Below are 26,427 nucleotides of genomic sequence, written 5' to 3'. Positions count from 1 at the left end.
GTTTGCTCGTCTTGTCTCCAAATTCATACCAATGCAACTCCTACTCCACTTGTAGACACCATAGCCACCAGTATCTGTTATAAACGTTTTATAAGTTCTCAAGTTCTCACATGGTAACTCTCTCTCTCCTCACTTGGGGCTACCACTACAAATCCCCTCCTTCTCTGAGTCTGCAAGATCTCTATCTTGCACAATTGAAGCAAGCTTATGCTCTATGGGTGTGGGTGAATCAAATCTTCGAAGATACTCTGCAATCGAAGCCAACGATTGGGCAAGAGGGTGAATCAACCCTTTGTTGGGTATTATTTCTATAACCTAATGGAGCAGAAAGTGTTTATTAGTAAACATGCAACGTTCCTTGAAGATGATCAGATCATCCCAAGATCTGAGCCAGTAGTCATCCAAGAGTTGGAAAACCTTAATGCTTAGACAGTCCCAGTCACACCCACCACTGAACCACCACAATCAGTGGTAATTCCTATAGAACCAAGGCGCAGTGGAAAGACAATTAGAGCTTCTGATCATTTGGTTTTCTTCAACGAGAAATCAAACAAATTGGAAGAGTTCTATATGGTCACCGACTCTTTGGATTCGGATCCTAACACCTACCAAGAAGTTATAGGAAATGTAAATACAACTATATGGATAGATGCTATAAAAAATGAGATGGACTCTATGTATACCAATGGCGCTTGGACTCTAGTGGATCCACCAGAAGGTATTAGACCTATTGGGTGCAAATGGATCAACAAGAAGAAGAAAGGTGTCAAAGGAAACATAGAGAGATTTAAGGCAAGGCTGGTAGCCAAGGGCTATACCCAACAAGAACGCATGACTATAAGGAAACCTTCTCACCAGTTGCAATGCTAAAGTCCATACGAATTTTACTTGCCATAGCAGCACACTTGGATTATGAGATCTGACAGATGGATGTCCAAATAACTTTCTTGAATGGACATCTTGATGAGGACATTTATATGTCTCAGCCAGAGGGGTTCACCACTCAAGTAGAAGAGAACAAAGTGTGCAAGTTATTGAAGTCAATCTATGGACTTGAACAAGCATCTAGAAGTTGGAACATCAAATTCGATCAAACAATCAAAGAGTTTGGATTTTATCAGAATCTTGATGAACCCTGTGTTTACAAGAAGTCCAGTGGGAGCTTTGTTTGTTTCCTTATCCTATATGTAGATGACATACTTTTCATTGGGAATGATGTACGAATGCTATCTTCTGTAAAGATACGGCTATCTACAAATTTCTTAGGTGACGCCACATACATAATAGGCATCAAAGTAGTCAGAGATAGGAAACTTAGAATTTTAGGATTGTCCCAAGCTAATTACATAGACAAAATTCTGGATAAATTTAGAATTCAATATTCTAAGAGAGGAAATGTTCCTTTCAGACATGGCATTACACTTTTTTTCTTACCCCGAATATTACATGGGACCCAGGGGCGGCCCCAATACTATATTGATTAAGAAATATATAGTCGCCTTACCCCAACCCAAAGTAGAGGAAACTCTCCTCTCCTCTCTCCTAAATCCCACCCTTACATTGACCTGGAGCTGACAAACAAAGCCAACGAAATAAAGACAAACCAGTCCTAGTGTCTTAGAATTGGGAAACCCAATTTATCCTCCCAAAGGATTCTACTAAGCTCTTTGGGGTTAAGGGGAGAGGAATTATGATTTAAAAAAAAGAATGTGAAAGGGTGCAGAATACCATATTTGCTCAAGAACCCTCTCCCATATAATTATTGGGAAAATGTTCCCTATGTCAGGAGCATAGGCTGCACCAAGACACATGGCAGATGGGCAAATGACAACCCCGCCCCCCTAATTGGGCAAAAATACCACCCCCATGAGTCTGGACGAAGCCTGCACTACGGCACAAAGAACATTGACCCCTATACTTAGTAATTTTTAAGGGGAAAAAGAACACTATCCAAGAGTGTGCACCTTGCGACCAAACACGGAGTGGCAAATTGATCTCCCCACATCCCATGAAACATGCAAATGACATCCCTCTTGATGCCCCCACGCGCTCTCCCATTGACTTCCCAAATTTAATTTAACAAAACAATCATTATCAATTATCACAAAATTTTCCATTTTATTTTTGTTTCATTATACTTGCAACCAGGCGGAGTCTAAATTAATATTTGGTTGATCTTAAATACGAGTTCTTGATGAAACCAACAACATGACCACAAGACCCAGGCGCCAAACATACCATCGTCATCAAAAAAACAAAAAAAAAATCACTATAGAGGAACAGCCCAATACCCACAGGGCCACACCCTATATTTGTATGTAGAAGGTTCCTTGATCCTTACACAAACAGGTGTGAAAGCCTGTCCCAAACACTGGCTTTTTCTCTAAAACGTGGACAAGACGATTAACATTTTAACTGTTGATTTATGAGACTTTTCCCTTTCTTTTTCAGAAATACAGTCAACTATCAGAAACAATTTTCAGAGCATTACAACACCATTACAATGGAACTTGGAGATATCAGTTTGGTATGAAATTTACAAATGACGGGCTGATGATATGGACATGTAGACTGGTTTAAACATTAACTGAGCTTCTAAATGACAGTACTGACCAATGTTAAAAATGAGTTCCAAATTGGGGCTTTTGGGACCTTGAATTTTTTTTGCTTTTGCATTGTAAGAAAAGGAAAAGAGGCAAACAAGTAGGCTATCCAACAACGAAAAATGAAATGGAGAAACCAGAGTTGCAAATTCCAAGCTTATGATTTATATCAAGATCCTAATCGATGAAACAGTCCAAGACTTTTTCAAGTAATCCGAGTTTTCTCAACCAAGCCCACCATTTGTATTCACCATGATTTTTGGCAAAGAATGATTCACTTTTGATCAAGATGAGGTGGGCAGTTACTGCCACTATACTTCGATCTGATCAAACTTCACACGCATGATCTTGACCTCAGTCAGAAATTCATTAGTTTGATTTATGTCGTCTCATATCATGATTAAACGCAATCATTTCAAAATTCCGTCATAGATGCATGTTCCCTCTTCATGTAGTTTGTTAACTTTTCCATGATTCTGGAATGACAGTCGTTTCTTGTCCACTCTGCAACTCACCTGGTTTATAATGGAGGAGAAACAGAAATGACATCAGAACCCTCAGGCATTGTCACTTCTAAAGCAAGCTGCTAGCCTGCTACAACAACAAAAAAAGAGAGAAACATGGAGAGTTGCAATTTAAATAAAGAGACAACGGAGGTAATAGTGGGATATGCTCTACTTGGATTCCGTGGACGAGAGGTGGGCATGTTGCAGAGGCTGGGTTGCTGAGGTGCAACAATGGATGGATGTAAGTTTGCAGCAGGTAGTGGGTAGCTGGAAATGGGGAGGGAGGGGATGCGGGGGGCGGTGGATGAGTTGCAACATATGGCGGTGGTTCATGGGTGATGCAGGGCAGCGGCACTGAATGAAGAGATGCGTTCCACCCCATCCGATAGTCAATAAAATGCTAATGTGTGAGATTCCATCACACCGCTAGTATGGAGAGCCCCCTCCCATATTTAACCGTTATATTTGATTTTTTTTAAAAAACTGCTCATAGAAGTACACAAGGATAGAAATACATGAAATAAAACAACACAGCTGGCCCTCCACTATAGGACTAATGCCCAAACCCCAAGCTATGACTACTATGAACTCTAGAAAACAAAGGAATAAAATCCTCAAAACAGCTTCGAGGTCACAGAACCCCTTGCTTAGTCAAATCATCTATGTTCTAATTTGCACTTCTTAGATGTCACTTAAATTCAATGTCAATGTCAACCCGAGAAGCAAGCTGTTGGATTGACCTTATTAGGTAATTGTAGTGGCAAGGAAATACTTTCACACCTATCATCCATCTAATCACAATTGCTGAATCCTCTTCTTCCATAAAGCCAATCCTAGCTCCAAAAAAAATCAATTCAAGTTTTTAGAGCTATCGATTCTACTCTATAGAATACAACAACAACAACATAGCCTTATCCCAACTAAATGGGGTCAGCCAAATGGATCCTTTCTCTCCAATCATTTCTATTCGGCATCATACATGAAATGAGGCCTAACCTATGCATGGCTTTCCTTTCCCACTTCTCCTATGGTTATTTTAGGCCTGCCCCTAGCTCTTTTAATACCTTCAATCTGAATCAATTCACTCCTCCATACTAGGGCGTCTCTAGGCGTTTGTTGGACATGGCCATGCCACCTCAAACGACTCTCATGTCACTTATCTTGAATCGGAGCTACTCCCAATTCAGCTCTGATGTGATCATTCCTTACTTTGTCCTTCCTAGTCTTGCCACACATCCATCTCAACATCCTCAGCTCTCGTTGCACTTAGTTTATCTGTATGACGTTTCTTCACTGCCCAACATTGCGCATCATACATCATAGCTGGACGTATGACAGCCCTATAAAATTTTCCTTTAAGCTTTAAAGGGATACGCCGATCACACAACACTCCAGACGCAGCTCTCCACTTCATCCATCCTACTTTAATCCTCTGAGCCACATCGTCCACTATATCACCTTCTTTATTTACTATTGAACCCAGATATTTAAAGTACTCACTTTGAGGAATCTCGCTCTCCTTAATATTCACCACCTCATTAGCCGTCCTAGTGTGTCTAAAGTTACATACCATATATTCCGTCTTTGTTCAACTTTATTTAAGACCTTTTGGTTCCAAGGGTGATCTTCATACCTCCAACTTGGCGTTAATCCCTGCTGCTTTTGTCTCATCCACCAAAACAATATCATCAGTAAAAAGCATACACCAAGGAACCTCATCTTGTGTGTCTCTGGTTAAATCGTCCATGATAACCACAAACAAATAAGGGTTCAAGGCTGATCCTTGACGTAACCCCATTGTAATTGAGCATTCACTGCCTTGAGCCCCCACAGTTCAAGGCTGATCCTTGATCTACCACCAGTTGCTGTTGGTCTTTGGATTCTGGTTCAAATCTATGATAATTGCTGCTGTTTGTTTTCTGATCTTAAGAGGGTATACAGTTCTTCATCTGATATTTGAGTCTCAACTTCAGGTAAGAGCTAATCAGAGTCTAATTTCAGTTTAGATCAACCTGCAGCATACTCTGTTTTCTGTGTATTTTCAGCATATATTGTTTGGTCCATAAAATCCAAACCCTAGATCTGTTTTCCCTGAAACTTTGAGAAGTCAAAGTACTGTCCATGAACAGTACTCAACCACTGTTCGGAGTTGGGTTTGGCTGCTACTTAGTTTTCTTTGTGACTGCGAGTCAAGTCTTAGAAACCGAGTTAACCTGATTATTCCTTATTCAGCCCCTTGATTGATCTATAATTTTGGGGTTTGTTGAGTCCTATCAAGGGTTGAACTCAACTGGAGTTGGGGTAATTCTATTGGCTTGATTGGGTTTAATTTCGGTTTCATTGTCTCTGGTATCTCCACCTGTAATCACATTTCCTAAATTACTCCCAAACCGCTAATCGGATCATTCCCATCTTTTGAGGGGTTCCTATCTTTCCAATTAACTATTGTTTCTGTTGAAATAGGCTACTTATCACTTACCCGATTGGGGTAAGCAGTCCTAATTCTATTAGGACTGAGAATTAGGACTGTCCCCTACCCGATTGGGGAAGTACTCCTAGTCATATTAGGATTTTCCCTCTTTATTCCCTCTTTTATTTTTCTCTTTTTTTTTTTATTGTTTTTCTCCCTCAGCCGAGTCCTAGTTTGGTATTCCTAGTTGTACTAGGAATCCCTAATAGGATTAGGACTGAGGTAGATTCCTATTTGTACTTGGATTCTTTATTATTCAGCTTAATATAAATACAGGGCCTGTGTGATCGATTATGATCACTCAAGCAGTATATTTCATGGCTTCTAACATGGTATCAGAGACACCTCTGATCTGATCTGAAGAGCAGCTCCTCCCTTCAAATTTTCTGGTTCTTCTTCTTCTCCAACTCTCTCGGCTACAGGTCTTCTTCTTCTTCTCCACCACTCTCGGACTCTCTCTCTCATTCAGGGCAGCACCTTTGAGGTGATCCAATGAAGGTTTAGCTGCTGCCCTCAATGCCACCTCACTGAAGATTATATAAACTTGGGTGTGATCAGAATCTGCTGCAGGTTTCCTCCAAGCCTTGGAGATCGAGCTACTACCTTTTTCAAGCTGGATTTCTGTATTTTTCTTGGAGATTGGTTCCTGCACTTGTTGATCTACACCTACATACTTTCAGATTGCAGTTTTTTGAATCCAAACTAAATCAGATTCAGACCTGCAACTTTTTTAAGCTATTCCTAAATTTTTTCAAATTTAGGGTTTCTTATTCCCTCATCAGAAGTTACTGGTTTTTTTTTACATCATTGCTGCCCAAGTTTTATACACCATGGGAGATTCAGATGTTACAACAGCCAACTCTGGAGGGGATTCTCAGTCCCAGACAGAATTCCTCCCTTATGCTGCCGCCATTAAACTAGATGGCACCAATTATCTCATATGGGCTAGATCTCTCTCCTTGACTATGGCTGGTAGAAACCTCACTGGACACCTTACTGGCACCACCAAACAACCCACTGAGGAAGGTGCTGCCCGTACTAAATGGGCTGCCAACGATGCTATGGTCATGTCCTTTGTTTTGAATTCTATGCACACTGACCTCTCTAGCCAGTATCTCCTCCTTGACTCTGCTACTCAGATATGGACTGCTGTCAAGGGAACCTATGGCCGATCAGGAAGTGGTGCACAAGTTTATGAGATCAGGAAGACCTTTCAGAACACTACTCAGAAGGAGTTATCTGTCACTAAGTACTATGCTGCCCTCAAATGCTTATGGCAGCAACTGGATCATTATGCTCGATTTCAGCCTACTACTACTGTCGACATTACTGCCTATCACTCCTATGTGGACCAGTTTCGGGTGTATGATTTTTTGGCTGGTCTTAATGATGATTATGATCCTATTCGGGTGCAAGTCCTTGGTAGGGTTCCTTTCTCCTCTTTACAGGAAACTTTTTCATATGTTCACAGTGAAGAGACTCGATGGGCTGCTATGATGGTTGCTCTTAAAGTTGAGAGATCAGCCTTATAGGCTTCTGACTCCACCTCAACTCCTTCTTCTGAGAGTATTGCTACCGCTGCTACAGCCAAAGGGCCTGTGAAGTGTGATCATTGCCACAAACCGTATCACACTAAGGCACAGTGTTGGAAGCTACATGGGAAGCCTGCTGATTTTGAGGCCAAACGGGGTCGTGCTAAGCCTAAAACCAAAGCCAATCATACTGAAAGTGTAGCTCCAGGCCCCACTACTGATATTGGTTTCTCCCAGGAAGAACTCCAAGGTCTCCGGCGTCTGTTACACACTTCCGCTGCCTCTACTACATCTGCTGCCAATACAGGTTCCTTCTTTGCCCGTACAGGTATTTCCTTTGCTGGTCATTGCGCATCGGTTGTCTCCACTCCATGGATTATAGACTCCAGTACCACTAATCATATGACAGGTTCTTCTAACCTTTTCCATTCATATTTTCCTGCTTTTGGGAAAGATAAGGTTAAAATTGCTGATGGGTCCCTCTCCTCTATCTCAGGGAAAGGATCCATCGGATGTTCCCCTTCCCTTACTTTGTCTTACATCGGCAGATATTCCCAAGTTTACCACTAACCTTCTTTCCATTAGCAGTATTACCAACTCTCTAAATTGCAAAGTGACTTTTTTTCCTACTCATTGTGTTTTTCAGGAACTGGACTTGGGGAAGACGATTGGATCGGGTAAAGTGCATGGCAGATTGTACCTGCTTGATGGCGACCCTGCTCCTACCCAGGCATTACCTTTTAGGCTTTATTACCCGGCATCTTTTTCTTCTGAATTACATAAATGGCACTCTAGACTAGGTCATCCACCTCTAGGAACCTTATCCACTTTATTTCTTGCATTAGTTAAACAATGTAATAAGGAAGATTTTTTTTGTGAGCCTTGTGTCTTGGCCAAACAGACACGTTCAAATTATCCCATTTCTAATAATAGGTCTTCTTCCTTATTTCATGTTGTTCATACTGATGTGTGGGGTCCTAGTAGAAAAGTTTCACTTTCGGGTCATCGGTGGTATGTCACATTTATTGATTGTTTTTCTAGATTTACTTGGGTCTACCTCATGCACACAAAGAGTGAGGTCTTTTCATGTTTTCAACACTTTCACCAGATGGTTAAAACCCAGTTTAGTGCCACTCTTCGCATTTTGCGGAGTGACAATGGAACAGAGTACATGGACGGTCAGTTCCAAAATTACCTTGCTGCCCATGCGATCCTCCACCAGACCAGCTGTGTTGACACTCCAGCCCAAAATGGTGTGGCTGAGAGGAAAAATCGCCACCTCTTGGAGGTCGCTAGAGCACTTATGTTTGCTCGCAATATGCCTTCCTTTTATTGGGGGGATGCTGTCCTTACTGTAGCCTATTTAATTAATAGGCTGTCTAGTCGGGTTCTTCAATCCCGACCCCCCATTGAGCTCCTACTTGGCTCTTCATCCTTTGTTGTCCCCCCTAGGGTGTTTGGATGCGTCTGTTATCCCAGGGATACACGGTCCCCTAGTAAACTTGAACCACGAGTCTCCGCTGCATTTTCTTAGGTTACTCTGCTACTCAGAAGGGGTACAAATGTTATTACCCTCCATCCCGTAGGACCTTCGTCAGCATGGATGTCGTCTTTCATGAGAATGTATCCTATTATGTGTCCCCTCCTCTTCAGGGGGAGAGTGTTAGTGAAGATGTGCTGACTATAGACTCTCCACCACCACTTCAGTCTGTTTACAATGAGCCTGATCGGCCTGCTCCTAGTTCTTTCTCCCCTAGTCCTCCCTCCGAGTCAGGGGGAGAGGTCCCTATACAGGGGGAGACCATCCCTATTCAGGGGGAGCAATCTACCCTAGTCTAGACTCCTGTCCAGAGAACTATTAGTGAATTTCAAAGGAGGATTGATGACAGTGGTGTACAGACCTATGCAAGGAAACATAAGCAGGTTCAATCAACTGTTGCTCCAGTACCCATCCAATTGCCGAACCTGGATCTAGAACCTGCCTCTCCACCTGGTAATGTTCCTTCTCCTGAGTTACCTATTGCTCTTCGCAAAGGTGTCAGGGCTTGCACTCAACATCCCATATCCCATGTTGTATCTTATGACTCCCTTTCTCCATCCTTTCGTGCTTTTGTTTCTTCTCTTTCTTCTGTTTGTATTCCTAACCATTGGTAGGAAGCTCTATCAGATGGAAAGTGGAAGGCAGCAATGATGGAAGGAAATGGAGGCCTTGAAGAAAATAACACGTGGGCGCTTGTGGTTCTTCCACCTGGGAAGAGAACAGTTGGATGTAAGTGGGTGTTTGTAGTGAAACAGAAGATGGATGGCACCGTGGATAGGTATAAGGCGCGACTAGTGGCCAAGGGGTTTACTCAGACATACGGCATTGATTATCAGGAAACCTTTGTACCTGTTGCAAAGCTGAATACTGTTCGTGTGTTGTTATCTTTTGCAGTCAACCTTAGATGGGATTTACAACTTCTGGATGTAAAAAATGCTTTCCTGAATGGGGAATTGGATGAGGAGGTGTACATGGATATTCCACCGGGTTTTTCTTGTGAAAAAAACCAAGGTAAAGTGTGCAAATTGAAGTGTGCACTATATGGGCTGAAGCAATCACCTCGAGTATGGTTTAGCCGGTTCCACAAGGCGATGATTTCTGTGGGCTATAAGTAGAGTAATGCTGATCACACACTTTTTCTAAAGCGGGTTGGTGAAAAACTCACTGTTCTTATAGTCTAAATGTATGACATAGTGGTTACTGGCAATGATGGTGATGAGATCAGACGGTTGAAGACCTTCCCTGGACAAGAATTTGAGATTAAAGATCTAGGGAAACTACGATACTTTCTCGGGATTGAGGTTGCCAGATCTTCTAAGGGCATCTTTCGCTCCCAAAGAAAGTATATCCTAGACTTATTGGTTGAAACTGGGTTGTTAGGCTGTCACCCTTCAGATACTCCTATGGATCCAACTGTTCGTCTCAAAGAAAAAGAGGGTGAGCCTGTTGATAAAGGCCGGTATCAAAGGCTTGTAGGGAAGCTGATTTATCTCTCACATACTCGTCCTGACATTGCTGTCGCTGTGAGTATTGTGAGTCAGTTTATGCATGATCCCTACTCTTCTCATATGGGGGTTGTTCTTCGTATTCTGCACTATCTGAAGTCAGCTCCTGGAAAAGGAATTCTTATGTCTGCACATGGTCACCTACGGATTGAGGCATACACTGATGCCGATTGGGCTGGTTCTGCGGATCGTAAGTCTATCTTTGGGTATTGCTCCTTTGTAGGTGGAAATCTTGTCACTTGGCGTAGCAAAAAGCAAAATGTAGTTGCTCGTTCTAGTGCTGAAGCTGAGGTTCGAGCTATGGCACAAGGTATTTGTGAGTTACTCTGGCTTAAAGGTTTGCTACAAGATCTTGGTGTTCCTATTCGTCTTCCTATAATGTTGTACTGTGACAACAAGGCTGCAATCAGCATAGCACACAACCCAGTACAGCATGATCGTACCAAGCATATTGAGGTGGATAGGCATTTCATCAAAGAGAAGTTAAAAGATGGGCTGATTTGTATTCCCTTTGTGACATTTGCTGATCAACTTGCTGATATCTTCACCAAGGGATTATTTGGAAAATTGTTTCATCCTAATCTAGTCAAGTTGGGCATGATCGACATCTTTGCTCCAACTTGAGGGGGAGTGTTGAAATAGGCTACTTATCACTTACCCGATTGGGGTAAGCAGTTCTAATTCTATTAGGACTGTCACCTACCCGATTGGGGAAGTACTCCTAGTCATATTAGGATTTTCCCTCTTTATTCCCTCTTTTATTTTTCTCTTTTTTTTTACTGTTTTTCTCCCTCAGCCGAGTCCTAGTTTGGTATTCCTAGTTGTACTAGGAATCCCTAATAGGATTAGGACTGAGGTAGATTCCTATTTATACTTGGATTCTTTATTATTCAGCTTAATATAAATACAGGGCCTGTGTGATCGATTATGATCACTCAAGCATTATATTTCGTGGCTTCTAACAGTTTCCTTGAGTTTGGTGTTGTTTTGAGTGGTTTGAGTTTTCTGACAATTTTAAGTTTTCTAAGTGGGGTTTTATCTTGAGATCCTGCCTGGGAGGGTTTTGAGTTCTTCCTAGTTCCTACCTACCCCCACCAAATTCTCCCTATAAACCCTTTCACCAAACCTAAACTGGAAGCCCTGACAAACTATAAAACTCAGTATTTGAAAGCAAAATGACCTAAGAACCCTCACATATTGTTGCTTCTTAAGCAAACTACTGGAAAAATACAAATAGACACAAGAAGATTTTCAATCTTAAGAATGAAACCGAAATGGCATAAGAATCCTTTTCCAAAGCTAAAATACTGCACCAAATACAAAGAAATATGACAATTTGCAGTCTCAAAGAACACAAACACAAATAATAAGGAGACATTCACATAACCCCCACACTTGTTTGCTTAAGCATAAACAGTATCCGACAAATGCCTAATTAGACCAAGATGCTCCACCCGGACAACCAACCAAGCCTCACAGGCTCCACAGGGAGTTCAATAACCAATAACACCAAGGTGAGATTTAGGGGATATTTCAATACCCCTCTCATCTCAAGTGGAGCATCCTAGCAAGAAATCCAAGAAATAGGAGTGTCACAATAGTCCTAGTCAAGAGATTCAAACCAGGGAAACTCTAGCCCAAAAATCCCAACAACTGAGACACCCAAGCTGAATACAAACAACAGGAAAAAGGCACAGCCCAACATAGGGTCGGCTACAACAACAACAAACTCAGCCTTATCCCAACTTAATGGGGTCGGCTAAATACATTCAAAAAAAACAAAAATAGAGAAACAGAGATATACTAAAAAAAGGGGGAGAAAAGATGGAAGAAGAGGGATGGGGAAAGAGATGAGAAAAGACAAAGGACAAATGGAAGATGGGAAATAAATAGAAAGATGAAAGATACTAATAGGAAAAAGGCACAGCCTAACACATCAGGATAATCTCAGCTAAATGGGGTCTGCGACAAGGATCCTTACCCTCCAATAGGCTCTGTCCGAGGTCATACTTGGGACCAAACCTAGACTATGCATGTCCTTCCTCACTACTTCTCCTATGGTCATTTTAGGTCTGCCCCTAGCTCTTTTAGCCCCTTCAATCGGAATCATATCACTCCTTACTGGGGCGTTCCTAGGTCTCAACTGATATGACCATACCACCTTAAACGATTCTATCGCAGCTTGCCATTGATTGGGGCAACTCCCAAGTCCGCTCTTATACGCTCATTCCGTACTTTGTCCGTTCTTGTTTTTCCACACATCCAACGTAACATCCTCCAACGTAACATCTTCATCTCTGCTACATTGGATGTGTGGAAAAACAAGGAAGGACAAAGTACGGCATAAGCATATAAGAGCGGACTTGGGAGTAGCCCCGATCAATGGCAAGCTCTGAGAGAGTCGTTTAAGGTGGTATGGTCATATTCAACGGAGACCTAAGGACACCCCAGTAAGGAGGAGTGGTATGATTCCGATTGTAGGGACACCCCTTTTGCATTCTCTTGTTTTTCAAACCCTTGGAATGCTTGTAAATTTCATAAAGCATAATTGCTCACCACTCGGATAAGCTATTGACTTCCTGAAGGTAAAAAGTATGCTAAGACACAGGGCCTTTTTATAAAGTCCTCACAACTGAGTACACACAGAGCAAAAAATAGCAATAAAGGAGTATGAACCGTGGGAAATTGATGCAGCCAAGACTGCCAATTAGGCCTAGGATGAACTTTTTCTTTCCTTTTTTTCTTTTTTTAGGGGGGGGGGGGGGGAGGGACATGGATGAGTTCTATGGGCCTTAAGTAATTTGTTTAAACTCAGCCTTGTCCCAACTTAATGGGGTCAGTTACATGTATCCAACAAAGCCAAAGTAAGGGAAACTGAGGTCTAGACAAAAATGAGGGGGGGGGGAGGGAATGAGATGAGAAATGGAAAATGGAAAATGGCAAATGAACAGATGGAAAATAAAAAGAAAAATGAAAGATGAAAGTAAGAAGAAAAAGGCACAGCCCAGCAAGTCAAGAGAATCTCAGCTAAATGGAGTCTGCTACATGGATCCTTGCCCTCCAATAGGCTCTATCTGAGGTCATACATGGTACAAGACCTAGACTATACATGTCTTTCTTCACAACTTCTCCTATGGTCATTTTAGGCCTGCCCCTAGTTTTTTTAGCTCCTTTAATCGGGATCATATCACTTCTCCTTACTGGGGATCCCTAGACCTCCGTTGAACATATCCATACCACCTCAAACGACTCTCTCAAAGCTTGTCATTGATCGGGGCAACTCCCAAGTCAGCTCTAATACGATCATTCCTTACTTTACTTCCTAGTTTTTTCGCACATCCATCTTAACATCCTCATCTCTGCTACACATAGCTTCTCAATATAACACTTCTTAACTGCCCAACATTCTGCCCCATACATCATAGCTGGTCATACAACAATCCTATAAAACTTTCCTTTAAGCTTTAAGGAATACATCGGTCACACAACACTCTAGACGCACCTCTCCACTTCATCCATCTCACTTTAATTCTCTGTGACACATTATCATCTATGTCCCATTCTTTATTTATGATTGACCCTAGATATCTAATAGTCACTTTGCGGTCTCTTTCCTCAACTTGCACCATGTCAGTATCCACCATAGTGTGACTAAAATTACACGTATTCTCTGCTTTTGTCTCATCCACCAAAACCATATCATCGGCGAAGAGCATACACCACGGGACCTCGTCTTGAATGCTCTTGGTTAGATCGTCCATGATAAACACAAAAAGATAAGGGCTTAATGTTGATCCCTGATGTAATCCAATCGTAATTGGGAATTCCTTACCCTAACCTCCCACAAATCTCACACTAATCACCACGTCCCCATACATATCTTTAATTACATCCATATATTTACTGGACACCCCTCTCTTCACTAGAACATGCCGGATTAAATCTCTATGGACTTGGTCATAGGCTTTTTCCAGGTCAATAAAGACCATATAGAGATCCTTCTTGCTATCTCTATATCTTTCCATGAGCCTCCTCAATAAGTAGATAGCTTCTGTCGTGGGTCTACCTGACATAAAGCTAAATTGGTTCACCGAGATATGAGTCTCTCTTCTCAAACGGGCTTCAATAACCTTCTCCCAAAGTTTTATAATGCGACTCATTAGCTTTATGCTTCCATAGTTATTGCAGCTTTGGATATCACCTTTATTTTTGTAGATCAGGACTACAATGCTTCTCCTTCATTCATCTGACATCTTCATTGTGTTCATAATCATATTAAACAGGTTAACAATTTACCCCACAACCGCCGAGAGTTTTCCATACTTCTATTGGAATCTCATCTAGGTCTAGTGTCTTGCCTACTTTCAACTTTCTTAAAGCTTTTTTAACCTCCGTCACACTAACTTTTCATATATATATCTATGGCCTGTGGTCTCTTGTTAAATAATGTAATCGCCTGGGTCATTTCTACTGGACCTATCTCCATTTAGTAGGTCACAAACATACTCATCTCATCTCTTCACAATGTCCTCATCCCTTACCAACACTCTTCCATCATCCTCCTTGACACAGCTCACTTGATCAAAATCTCTATTCTTCCTTTCTCTTATCTTAGCTATCTTATAAGATAGCTTTTTCCCCTTCTTTTCATAGTTCAAAATCTCGCCGAGATCTCAGTAGACTCGAGCTAGTCGAGACAAGATACAATATGAAACAACAAAATGTCAAATCTCGAAAAACTTGACCGAGATTTCGAATATTTCAAGAATCTCGGTGAAATCTCGAATATTTCGAGAATCTCGAACTCCTTAGTACTCATAAAAATAGTATTGTATTGTTGGGACTTGGGAGTTAAGACGTGGAAGACTCCTCCACTACATCATTCTTTAGATCTTTGTTCATTTTTATGCCCACTCCGATCCTATTACTATGATCTCCCGAATACCAAAGTTTGAAGTCATCCAACATCTTAGCTTTGTTACCCTCTTCCATCTTGTCTCTTGGGTACATGCAATATTTATCCTTTGTCTCCTCATCACATCAATTTATTGTGTAGGGCCTTAAATATAAGTCTATAAAGTGGGGCTGAAGTCAGTACACGAGATTAGTGTCTCAAGTTAAGAGTTTGGGTAAGATTAGGATACTTATTAACTAGATAGAGTTTTATTTTGAATCTATATAATTTATTCAGTGTGTGAGAGTGATTAGGAGTCCTTTTATGACTATATAAAGGAATTTCAAGAGGACTTTACATATGTATACCCCCCACCCACACTTTCACACACCAATTAAGCACGTTTTAAAAAAGAATGAGTTTTTTTTTTCTTTCTAAAAAATAGTTCTGAAACAGTTTTTTTTTGCCCTTTTAAGACTTTGGAACTGTTGAGCTGTGCATACAGAATTAGTAGTCCAGATCTTTTATCCCTCCTTCCTTTTTCTAGTATTTCTTCCCTGCAATCAGATGATCCCTTTCCATAATTTATTCATCTTATTTTTCTTTTCTTCAAGATTTTCTCGTACTTTTTTCTTCTCTTGTTTTTCAATCAACTCCAATATTCTGTTTGTCTCCTGCTGAATATTGTTTCTGGAATCAAATTTGAGATTCAGAATTCTACTTGATCATTTTAATCCCCAATATCTGGATTGTTTTCTCAATTCTGGATTCTAGCTTAAATCTTAAGCAGCCTGGGAATCATCTATTTGCTGAATTTGATTTTTAAGAATCTTATATCACTTCATAGATTTATCAGTCCCTTACGCTCGACCAGATTTTAGTACAGATCTGACTATTGGATGGTGAAATATTTTAACTCTCCTATTAGTTAACACTTCTGTCCCTGTTCTCTAATTTCTCAATTTCTAAGCGATCCTGATTCCTGGTTGTAATTCTTTTTTCTAGATTCTATTCTAAAGCCTTTAGCTGCATGAGAAACACTATGTACTCAACCCCTTGTATTAAGTCTTCAATAATAGTCTATATATTATTGATCATATGCTGAATAAAAAATGTGTAAAATCAGTCAATTCAAAATCAAAACTAATTTAAATTGTGTAATTTATCTGTCTACCTATTTTCAACATACATACTCTGTGCTGATCTTTAAAGATACACACACACAATGTGTTCTATAATGTTTCTAAGTTCTAAGCGGCTTATGCCTAATAGGTTGCATTTCATATAGTTCTATTTATTATCCAACATCACAACCTCCCCAAACATACCTTTGGCATTACCCATAACACCCTTGGAAGTTAATGGTATTCTCTTTTTTACCATTTCTTCTTTTTTCCATTACACTTGGCAGCCACTAAACCATTCTGGAATGTTATGTTTTGCCCTATCTCTAACCTAATCTCTCTTATGTCCACGTGCACTACACGTGAGGGGGGGATTATATACAGTATACCTGCAGCCATTGCAGAGAGCAGAACATGCAGGGACACTAGGTGCAAAACATAGAAGGTCAGAGGTTTCCCCATTGCCAATGGGTATCTACTTTGTTATTGGGTTAAAGTTTGTCATAAGGGGGAGGTTGGCCTTAAAAGTTTTGAAGATGTTTGGTTATTGCCTGCCCATATGAGGTTCTACAGTTTGGTTGTTTCCGCTGCTTGATCTTTATTGCTGCCTGACTCATCTGCTTGCTGCCCCAGTTACTTACCTTCAAGATTATTAGTCAGAGATTCATCCCTGGACAATTGTTGAAGATTGGTAACAATTGATCAAGTCTGCCCAAGTTTGAAGGTCTATTTTTTTCAAGTTCTTGAAGGTCTATTTGGGAGCTGCATTCCTTTTGGAGCTGGATTCTGCTACAACTTATTTTTCCCATTTTTCATTCAAGTTGGGCATTAGTACCTTATATGCGCCAACTTGAGAGGGAGTGTTAGCATTGTTATGGAGAGAGTTTTTCTTTAGTAGAGAGTTTTTTTTCTTTAGTCCACGCTGGATCTTCCTTCTTTCATATTTGTATAATCCAGCGTGAGGGGGAGTGTTAGAATAATGTACACCAGAATACCGTGGGGGTATTCTGGTCCTTTTGGGGTTAATTTTAAGTTATTAAGTGTTTAGTTGGCTGTGTGGGTTTAGTCCCACATCGCCTAGCTTATATAAGTTGTAACTTCCCCTCTATTATAAATAGAGGGGGCCGTTCTCTCATTAAAATAAGTCATTCTAAGACATTCTTTTATTTTATTTCTTCTCTCAAGCCCACGATTCTACCAACACAAACTTTCACTAATTTAGTCTTGTGATATGTAAGTAATTTTCTCGTATTTAATACTTTTCATGTCCATATCGGACTATAAGAATGTTAACTTTTAATTTCAATACAACCAAGGATTCTCAGTCCAATTGGAATCTAAAAGCAACGTCTTTCAACATCGAACAAATAAAACAAACCATGGAAATAAATATTTGTCCACCTTCACCAAAAATTAAAAAATAAATAGAAATTCTGGCTTAGATTTCCAGCAAGATTCAGTCATTCTGTATCACAGCCATACACAATTTGGGTACACTATGTACTGTATTAGTGTATATGCCAATCCCTGTACATGTTGTCAACATACAGTGAAAGAATGGGAAAAAGGATCTAAATGGGAACTTTGACCTACAGAAGGGATATTAATGCAGTAAATCTCAATTTATTACAAATCTAACCCAACACCTTTCTTCCAGTTCCATGCCAACAAAGGAGCTCAGTCATGCCCAAAGCAGGTCCAAGTTCAATCATGTTGAAGAAAAAGGAACAATATGAAACAGTGACCAAGTCAATCCACAAAAAATAAAATCATCTCTTCTTATACAATGCTGGAAAGGCCAAAGAATGTCACGTACTAGAACAAAAGAGACAACTAGGGAATAAAAGGACAAGTTATTAGAAGGAAAAGCTCAAATACCTGTACAAAATTTATAATGACAAGGAACCAAGATGACAGGACTTCATTCTTCAAACATTATCTGGCCAGAACTCCCTGAAGAAGGCCCTCTCAAATTCCTTCTCTTGCAAGCATTTTTCTTTTTCCAACATCTTTCTCAACCTCTTAGAGGCTGTTTTTGTTTTCTTTCTAGATTGTGAATTTTCCTGATGTATACAACAATGCAATTGACAGGCAGTAATGTTAATTAACAAAATGTGAAGGCAAAAAATATTAATAAATACAATGTGAATGCAACAATAAATGTTAGTATAAAATGCGAATGAAAGTAATAAAAGTAAGGAAAATTAATCAACGGATAATAGAATTACAGTAAATGTGGCTTATACTCGAGGAGAATAAATTGTAATAGACAAAGCACAAGGGAACAAAATGAGACAATACTTGGTCATTTCAAACCCAAAGTCTCTATTAACCAAAAAAAACACCCAAAGTCTCTTACATATTCATAGACACCTCTTCAAGACATCTTTTCCTGAAATTGATTTATTAATTTCCAATCATCTAAAGGATGGCAATACTCGTGTAAGAATAACTTCAGCATATCAATCTTTACATAGAGATATCATATGGAGAAACTACTGTCAGGCCAGCCCCTTTCTGATAACAAACATGCTACGAAATATTCTAGAATCCAAGACAGACATAAGGTCTACAACATTGGATATCTTTCAGGTTAAGCTCCCTCTCCCCCCCTCCCCAACCCCTCAAAAAAAAAAAAAAAAGAACAAGAAGAATAATGGATAAGTTATCATTATGAACACACTGGATGCATAAAGCCGTAAACTGAAGAATGAAGATCCAAAACACAGTAAAATTTCCAACCGAAGCCATAATTTTATGGCAATAACATACTCAAAGAGAAATGCATCATGATGATAAACCTACTTGATTTATGAATTCAACAATGAGTTTTTTTTTGGGTGGGGGGGTGTGGAGAGGGAGAGTCAACTTGAATAGTGATTGTAAACCAACATATTTTGTGGAAATTGATAACCAAATTATCCTAATAATTTGGGCTGAACAGAGATGAAAAACAGTAAATACAATTTCCTGCACTGAGTTTAAACGTTAACTTAGGAAACATCATTGTGACCAATTAAACTCACATTATCACTTTGCTTTGCAGATGCATGATCTTCAGGGAGTAGTGACATTTTCTTCTTTGGTTTCTCAGCACCCAGACCACGTTTGTTCTTCTTCACATTTGCTTGCAGTGGCTCCAACATACCCTGTTTGCACCCCAAAAAAACATGTTGCTCAGTGCTAAAACCATCCACATAATATGGTGGTGTCATAGGCTTCAGTGCCAGAAGCACTGGCAATACGAAAACCCAGCTACTAATATAGGGTAAAGCATGCATAAAGAGCCATTCCAATCTTGGCTGCTAAATATGTACAAGATGACATTTCGATGATGAAATGATGCAGATCAGAAGAGGGAAGATCTGCTCGTGTGGGAAAGAAGAGAATAAGGGGAGACGCGAGAGGAGAGGAAACCGATGTGGAAAGAGGGGAGAGAGGAAAGAGACAAAACCAACAAAATACTATTCCATTCATTCATATTGTGGTGATGGCTATTAAGCTTTACATATTTATAAAAACATAATTAGACTTAATCATGATTTTTTTCAGGAATAAAATAATAAAAGAAACAAACTAAACTATAAAGCCAACCTCCTCCCATGGACCAGACACTTAGAGGAGTTAGAATTAACTAGGACACTTAATAAAAAAATAGAAGATAACCCAAACTGACAAGGAAACTGATCCTAATTGACCAGCTGCTTTTGAGATATATGTTGATATGGTTCCTAATTTTCAGTCCCACGAGCTGTTTTTAAGGAGACTATAAATTTTTATGTCCAAGGCTGTAGCTAAAATCCCCTTGGGCCCCACGAGTTGTGTCTAATAAGATTCCAAAATTTTTGGAATCCTTGGAACCAAAATCCCCCAAATAACTCCACGATTTCTGGTTCCTTAAATACACCATAACTGAACCATATGACCCATAGATGAACTACAAACTGGTCCAATCTTGATCCAGCCCAACCCAATCCAACCAAAACAATTCAGGTACTGCATTGCTAAATCTATTCTCTCAGACAGTTTCAAACCAGCCAATGGAGACACAAATAAGAAGTGCAAGAACATAATATCACAATCCTAGAACATACCACTCATAGTGATGAAGGATCCACTTATCTAGTATAACTAAATACATGTCTAAACCAAAACCTTGATTCTATTTTCCTTTTCCTGTAAACAGCAGCCTGTATAAATCCCTCAAAAACCTCCCAGAATCCATCATGGTTCTAAAACATACTCCAAATGACCAAGCTATTTGTAATACTCACTACACTACTTTTTTTCTGATAACTCTGATTTAAGTAGGGAAGAATGTAACGATTTATTCAAGGACATAGTCAAAACCAAGAGAGAGTTGAAAAGCATGGAGAATCACAACTTCTGTTCTGTATTGCCAACCTTCAATGCGAAGCAATTATCATACTTCTCCTCAAAAACCTCTATACTAAAACCTTAAAACTCAAAAAACCTGACCAACTTCCCAACAATAAATAAAAGTGTACTAGAAGGTACGCCATTGGGCCTCACCACTTAGTAGTTGATGAGTCTACTCAAGCAAAGACAAGTCAATTGGTTTGGTTGTATTGGGAATTCTTAGCTTTTTATGTCTGCAGAAACACCTTTTCCATAGTTTATTAGTTATTACAGCCTAGAAGCAGCACCATAGTTTTTCAGGACCAGACAAGCGTGTTTGTCCACAGACATCACTCTGGTTTGTTTTTATACAGTTGGTTTACTTTGCGTTGGTTCTTATATTAGTAGTTGAGTACCAGTTATCATTGGAAAGAATTAACTAGTTTCTATCTTAACTTTAGTGGAAACTCTACAATTAAGAGACTTAATATTTCTATTTTGATACTAAGATTTAACAGTTATTACAGGCCAGATGTACTTACTGAGGAATCTCATCAATTAGAGGCAACAGAATGAGAATATCAGCCAAGTAGGCTGCGTTTGGTAACACTCCAAAAAAGTATTTTTAGTGTTTTTTTATGTGGGAACAAAAAACTAGAAAGACATTTAGTAAGTCCAGTTTATTTTTCTACTCCTCTGAAGTGAACCAGGCATATATATATATATATATATATTGAAACCTAAAAAAAAAAAAAGATGCTTTGTTATTCCAGAAACAAATAAAGAGAAGCAAAACCCTTGATAGTCGATACCCGACTCTCTCAAGTGTAAACCTCACAGCTCTTGTCTCGGCACTTCTTCCCCGAGAGTTGCCCTCGATGGAGCTTGAAAATCCAACTCCGTCAGCTGCACCGCTGATGGGCAGAGGCCCGCCACCACTGGCGTTGTCTCAGTTCCTTTCACGGGTCTGGTCAGCATCGCCCTTCCCCTTGCACCATAAGAAGCACTGGTTCGAAGCTACCACCGGAGCTGCAAGTACTGGACGGGTCTAGTGTTGGACGCAACAAAGACTCATGATTTGGAAACATTGATGCTGACATGGAAGAGGGATCCGGCGGCAGTTTGGACCTCAGAGAGATGATTTTGGGTCCAGGCAGTGGTGTTATGATGGACAATGGCAACAATGGCAGTGATAACAGACATAGATTCCCAAAGCTAACAAAAATAAAACAAAAAAACGCACAGCAGTTGCAGGAGTTTAGCATTCCCGCGTGGTGCTGAGGAAGGACTGTAAGACTAAACCTAGCAGGATTAGGGTTCTGATTCATTTTCATAGGGAAGAGAAGGAGAGAGGGAGAACAGAGTGGGAAACACAAAGAGATACAAAAAGGGGAGAGAAGAAGTTTGAACCTCCGAGAGTCAACAATGGGGAGGGGGAAGCTCAAGGGCAAGCCTACAGGTCGAACGCACTTCTCTACTCCTGAAGAGATGGATATAATAGGCCTTACTCCTAACCAGCCTAGGAGAAGGAATGGTCCCTCCCCTAGCCAAGCTCTAATTACAATGCTCCTTAGTCATGTGACTAACTTAAGTTGGTCACATGACACTTAAATAAAAATAAATAAATAAAATTCTAATTAAGTTGGACCACTGGTTCAACCATCTATCGACCAGTTCAACTTATTACATGAAAAATAATTTAAGTATGGAAACTACTAAGCAACTAACTACTAGTAGTAGTACTACTAATACTACTTGGACAGCTTCTTCTTCATCTTCTTCTTCTTGCGGATGTAGTGCTTCAGTTTGCATCACATTGAGCTTCCAATTTATAAAAGTAACGGTGATATTCAAAGATGTAATAACTATAAACTACAGAGAAATAAAGCCCATATTTGTTTCCACTACTCATAGATGAGCTGACTCGAGACATCCAAGATCAGACCCCTTGGTGTATAGATTTTGCTGATGATATTGCTTTGGCGGATGAAACAAGAGCAAGGATATATGCAAAATTGGAATTATGGACATCAACCTTGGAATCAAAAGGTTTTAAGATAAGTAGAACAAAACAGAGTATATGGTATGTAACTTTAGTAACAATAGGATTGAAAGCAGGGTGGTGAAAATTGATGATAGATAGATACTGCAAAGTGAAACTTACAATCAATTATAAATAAAGAAATCATTGTATGGGGAGTTACAATCAATTGGAGAAAAAGGATCCATGTATCCGACCCCATTTAGTTGGGATAAAGATATCTGAATATTATTTTATTGTATGGGAGTTACCTAACAATAAGGAATCGTTGTTTGAGTTATCTATATCTTTTGAGGAGGCATTTTATGTAAGCATCCCCCAATCAATAGAATGGAATGAAGGAAGTTTTTCTGAGTTCCGTATGCTGGTACTTGACTGGATGTCTCTTCTTCTCTGTTCAACTCCATTACTGTTTCTCCTTGTAGGTGTGATCTTCCATACCTCCTTTTCACTGATTTTTTCGTCTTCCTTCTTTGTCTGTTTCTGTTATTCCTCCCATATTTCTTTTATTGGTTGGGTTCCTTGCATGTACTGGCTCTTTCCTGTTGGACGATGTTATTGGCTGAAAAGAAAACCTGCGGACCCATCGTATCAGTCCATTTTCCCAGAGATTCTGGCTTAGTTTCCCTTCCTTAGGCACCCAAACCCCAGGTCCTTGCCTCCTAAGCCCCCTGCTGCTATGAGATAAGAGAATGAAACCAGGGCAGACTCTGAACTTCCGCCAGGTTCTATTTCAGGATTTCTTTTATTAATTTTCAGATTTCTTATTCGAGTGATTGTTGGTTGGAATTCAGAGGGCTGTGGGTTAGCAACCTAAATCTGAAATTTTGTGGAATTTGGCTATGGTTTGATATCTTGATCGAACTGAAGAGGTCTAGCTCAGTCATGGCTTGCAGCTATCAAGAGGAATAAGAAATTCTTCTTTAATCACATTCGGGGACAGGAAATTCTGGTATTTATTTATAAGGACTTTCCTGACTTTTGTTATATTTCACTCCAACTCAGGTTCTGAATTTCCAGAGTAAGTCCTTCAAATTAATTGTGGTTTGATCCATTTCCGTTTGCCCTACCCAAAAGAGTCCAAATATCTGAAAATGACGAAATTGCCACTGTTCACTTTATTTGATATTTTATCACCTGGGGTGAGCCCTATAACGACCTAATTAGGGTTTTAGAACCCTAGGTTGCATCAAAAATTGATTCTTCACTAAAGAATCTTCACACATACTCCCTTTACCTTATTTCAGATCATTGAACCACGGCTTTGCCTGTGATTGAAAACCTAGTCCACATCAAAATTGGTATCATAGCCATAGCCCATTTTAGGTGTTATGGCAACTAATAGTGGATATATTTTTTATTGAAAATTAACAGATAAGCAATACGATGATCTGATCTATGCTATCCTGAAATGGCAGAAACATTGGAAGTTTCTATGTCAAAGATGAGACTGGTAACAGACAATAGTTGTCACGGCGTCTAGACGACTCAAGGCGTTGGAGGGGGTCCAGATGCAAAGCAAAACCAACGAGACTACCAAGGTGTCCAAGGCACCTGGACACCTAGGCAATGCCTTGACAACAATGTAACAGACTGAATGCAACAAATTCAGACCCAAGGGCTCAATGCATATCTAATGCTGATAATAGTGCTCAGCAACTGCCCAAGAGGCAGCCATTTATCAGACTACTAGGATTTCTCAATGTGTAGTTAAGATCCACACAATTTTCTTATGGAAACAGTATGTATAGAGCATAGTCAAGTATGCAAGATATGGAAGACCTGATTATTGTGAACAAGGAGGTTACATCACAAAAAAATACAAGTAAAAGTAACCCAAAGGTAAACATGAAGCACAAGTATTTTTTATTGGCTTATGCTACTAGTGATGGAAGAGCATCACCATCAGTTTTAATGGGTTTAATCCTTTCAAAATATCAAATTACAATCTCTTTTGAACATGTATAGTACTGTAGACCAGTCAGTTTACTGTCAACTACTTTATCATTCCTTTAATCCACTTTAATTAGCACAGGGACCACCATTATTGACATCTGACCAAAATCTGAATGCTGCGACAAAATTGAAAAATCTAAACCAATTCTAGAAAAATTTACAGAAACTAAACCTGAATTATAATTTTTGGACAAGCTTTGTCTTCAGATCTACAACCTAGCTCAGGGCCTGCTGTGCTGTACTCTACTATATACTTCTAGTAGGGCCTAAGCAGGTTTTCCAGTTGACCTATCACCAATTCTTTGCCAAATCGAAATTTTTTGACAGGTGAAGTTATCAGGGTTGAGAGTGGAGAAGTGCATCCTTACGGACTGCCATCAATCTCCGCATTGGAAGAGATGAACTCCAGCTCCTAAAGCCAACACCAACTTCTGTCCTAACGGACAACAACCAAATACTATCCTAAAGGAAAAGTATCTACTGGGGGAGGCAACAAGACTGAGTTTTCAGGAGCCATATATACAGAGATTTTACATGCCATGGTTAGGCAAAACTAGGGCACAAACATATGGCAATGCTAGGGTTAGGCAAAAGTAGGGTTCAATGTTGTGATATGAGATAAAAGGGAATATGTGGTTGAAGTTTCAAGTCAATGGAAACAAGTATAATATACAAAGTGACATTTGAACATCTATCTATTAACTGATCCAACAACTTAATCATTTAATACCATTCCGTCTCTGGTGATGGTAGAGAAGATCACAAGAAGAGGGGGCGGGGAAACAGACTCCTCACTCCCTCTCATTTTGGGCTGAACCATGTTTAGACATTAATAAAAAGAGCGTCCCAGTGCATGAGGCTCCCGCTACTGCAGGGTCTGGGGAGGGACAGATGTACGCAGCCTTACCCCGCTTTCACGGAGGGGTTGTTTCCTGCAAACCCACAACAACCAGGATGCAATAGAGCAACCCTATTATTGCGCCAAGGCTGGCCCTCTTATGTTTAGACAATAATGCTTACTAAATATACAGACACAAACATGTAGAAGTTTCAGATAATTTGGTATAATGAACAGTATAAAGTAAATGAGAGACACAAAAATATGGGAGGGGAGGGGACGTTGTACGTTCTCTCCAAAAATAAGCAACGAAGAAATTCCAAATTCCATTCAGACCGATAATTATGAGAGCCAAAGAGGAAACACTACGATTACAATTTAAAGTAAAAAATATGTAAAATTTAAAGAAGTAAGTAAATGAATATATCATTGGTAGGAGAAATATAGAAATTTTAAAATAAAATTCAATATACGAACCTGTTCTGCAACCCCAAGACCAGTTCCTTCCTTCCATCCGCACTTCTTCAAAAGCTGCAGAATTCAAGAAGATTGAGATCGATTAGGAAAAGAAAAGTGAACCCCTCCCCCTCCCTCCTCGAAAGAATAAAAAAAGAACCTTCATAAGCAAAGAACTTTAAACCAGACGGAGCAGATACAGTTTCTTACCTGAAACCCTACGTTGGAAGAGTCGATAGCTGTCGAACTCGAACCCAACTCCTCTCCCATGCTTCCGCAGGTACAGACTAACCGTTCTTTTTCAGAAAACTCTCGCAGACTTGCAGCTGAGAGAACCCATGTCGTCATTTTAAAACCCGGTCCATGATTATTGGTTCGTTTGGTTTGATTTCCAGGTTTTGCAGTTGACTAATGTTTGAAATAACAGGTTTCTTGGCGGTTCAGATTTCCCCACTGCAAGTAAAGTTCTGCATCGTTTGTAGGGAAGGAAAGATCCTTTGAATCAAAATATTAAATCTTTTTTTTTTTTTTTTTTTTTTTTTTGGGGTAAAAAAACATTAAATCCATGCCATTGAAATAAGAGCTCATGTGTAAAATCGTGTG

The 26,427-nt window shown here is 39.8% G+C and overlaps 1 protein-coding gene and 1 non-coding gene across 3 annotated transcripts; both read right to left on the bottom strand.

The window, feature by feature from the left end:
- Positions 1-17,867: 17,867 nt before the first annotated feature.
- Positions 17,868-26,183, bottom strand: LOC122663749 (SURP and G-patch domain-containing protein 1-like protein). Of its 2 annotated transcripts, XR_006333218.1 has the most exons (5): positions 26,035-26,183; positions 25,846-25,899; positions 19,201-19,323; positions 18,053-18,237; positions 17,868-17,963 (listed from the first exon to the last, which is right to left on the bottom strand). XR_006333218.1 is itself a non-coding variant. In XM_043859391.1 (4 exons), the coding sequence occupies exons 1-4, from the start codon at positions 26,170-26,172 to the stop codon at positions 18,103-18,105; spliced, it is 450 nt and encodes a 149-aa protein (XP_043715326.1). In that variant the 5' UTR covers positions 26,173-26,183; the 3' UTR covers positions 17,868-18,102. The 2 variants fall into 2 exon arrangements, 1 of the variants encoding a protein (XP_043715326.1); XM_043859391.1 differs by having other exon boundaries at positions 17,868-18,237.
- On the bottom strand, positions 20,491-20,611 carry LOC122666425. The gene has a single exon (XR_006333615.1). It is a non-coding gene; the product is annotated as a small nucleolar RNA snoR86 (small nucleolar RNA).
- Positions 26,184-26,427: the final 244 nt, after the last annotated feature.

This window comes from Telopea speciosissima, chromosome 6 (assembly GCF_018873765.1).
Source record: "Telopea speciosissima isolate NSW1024214 ecotype Mountain lineage chromosome 6, Tspe_v1, whole genome shotgun sequence".
Lineage (NCBI taxonomy): Eukaryota > Viridiplantae > Streptophyta > Magnoliopsida > Proteales > Proteaceae > Telopea > Telopea speciosissima.
This window is presented reverse-complemented; position numbering and strand designations above follow the sequence as displayed.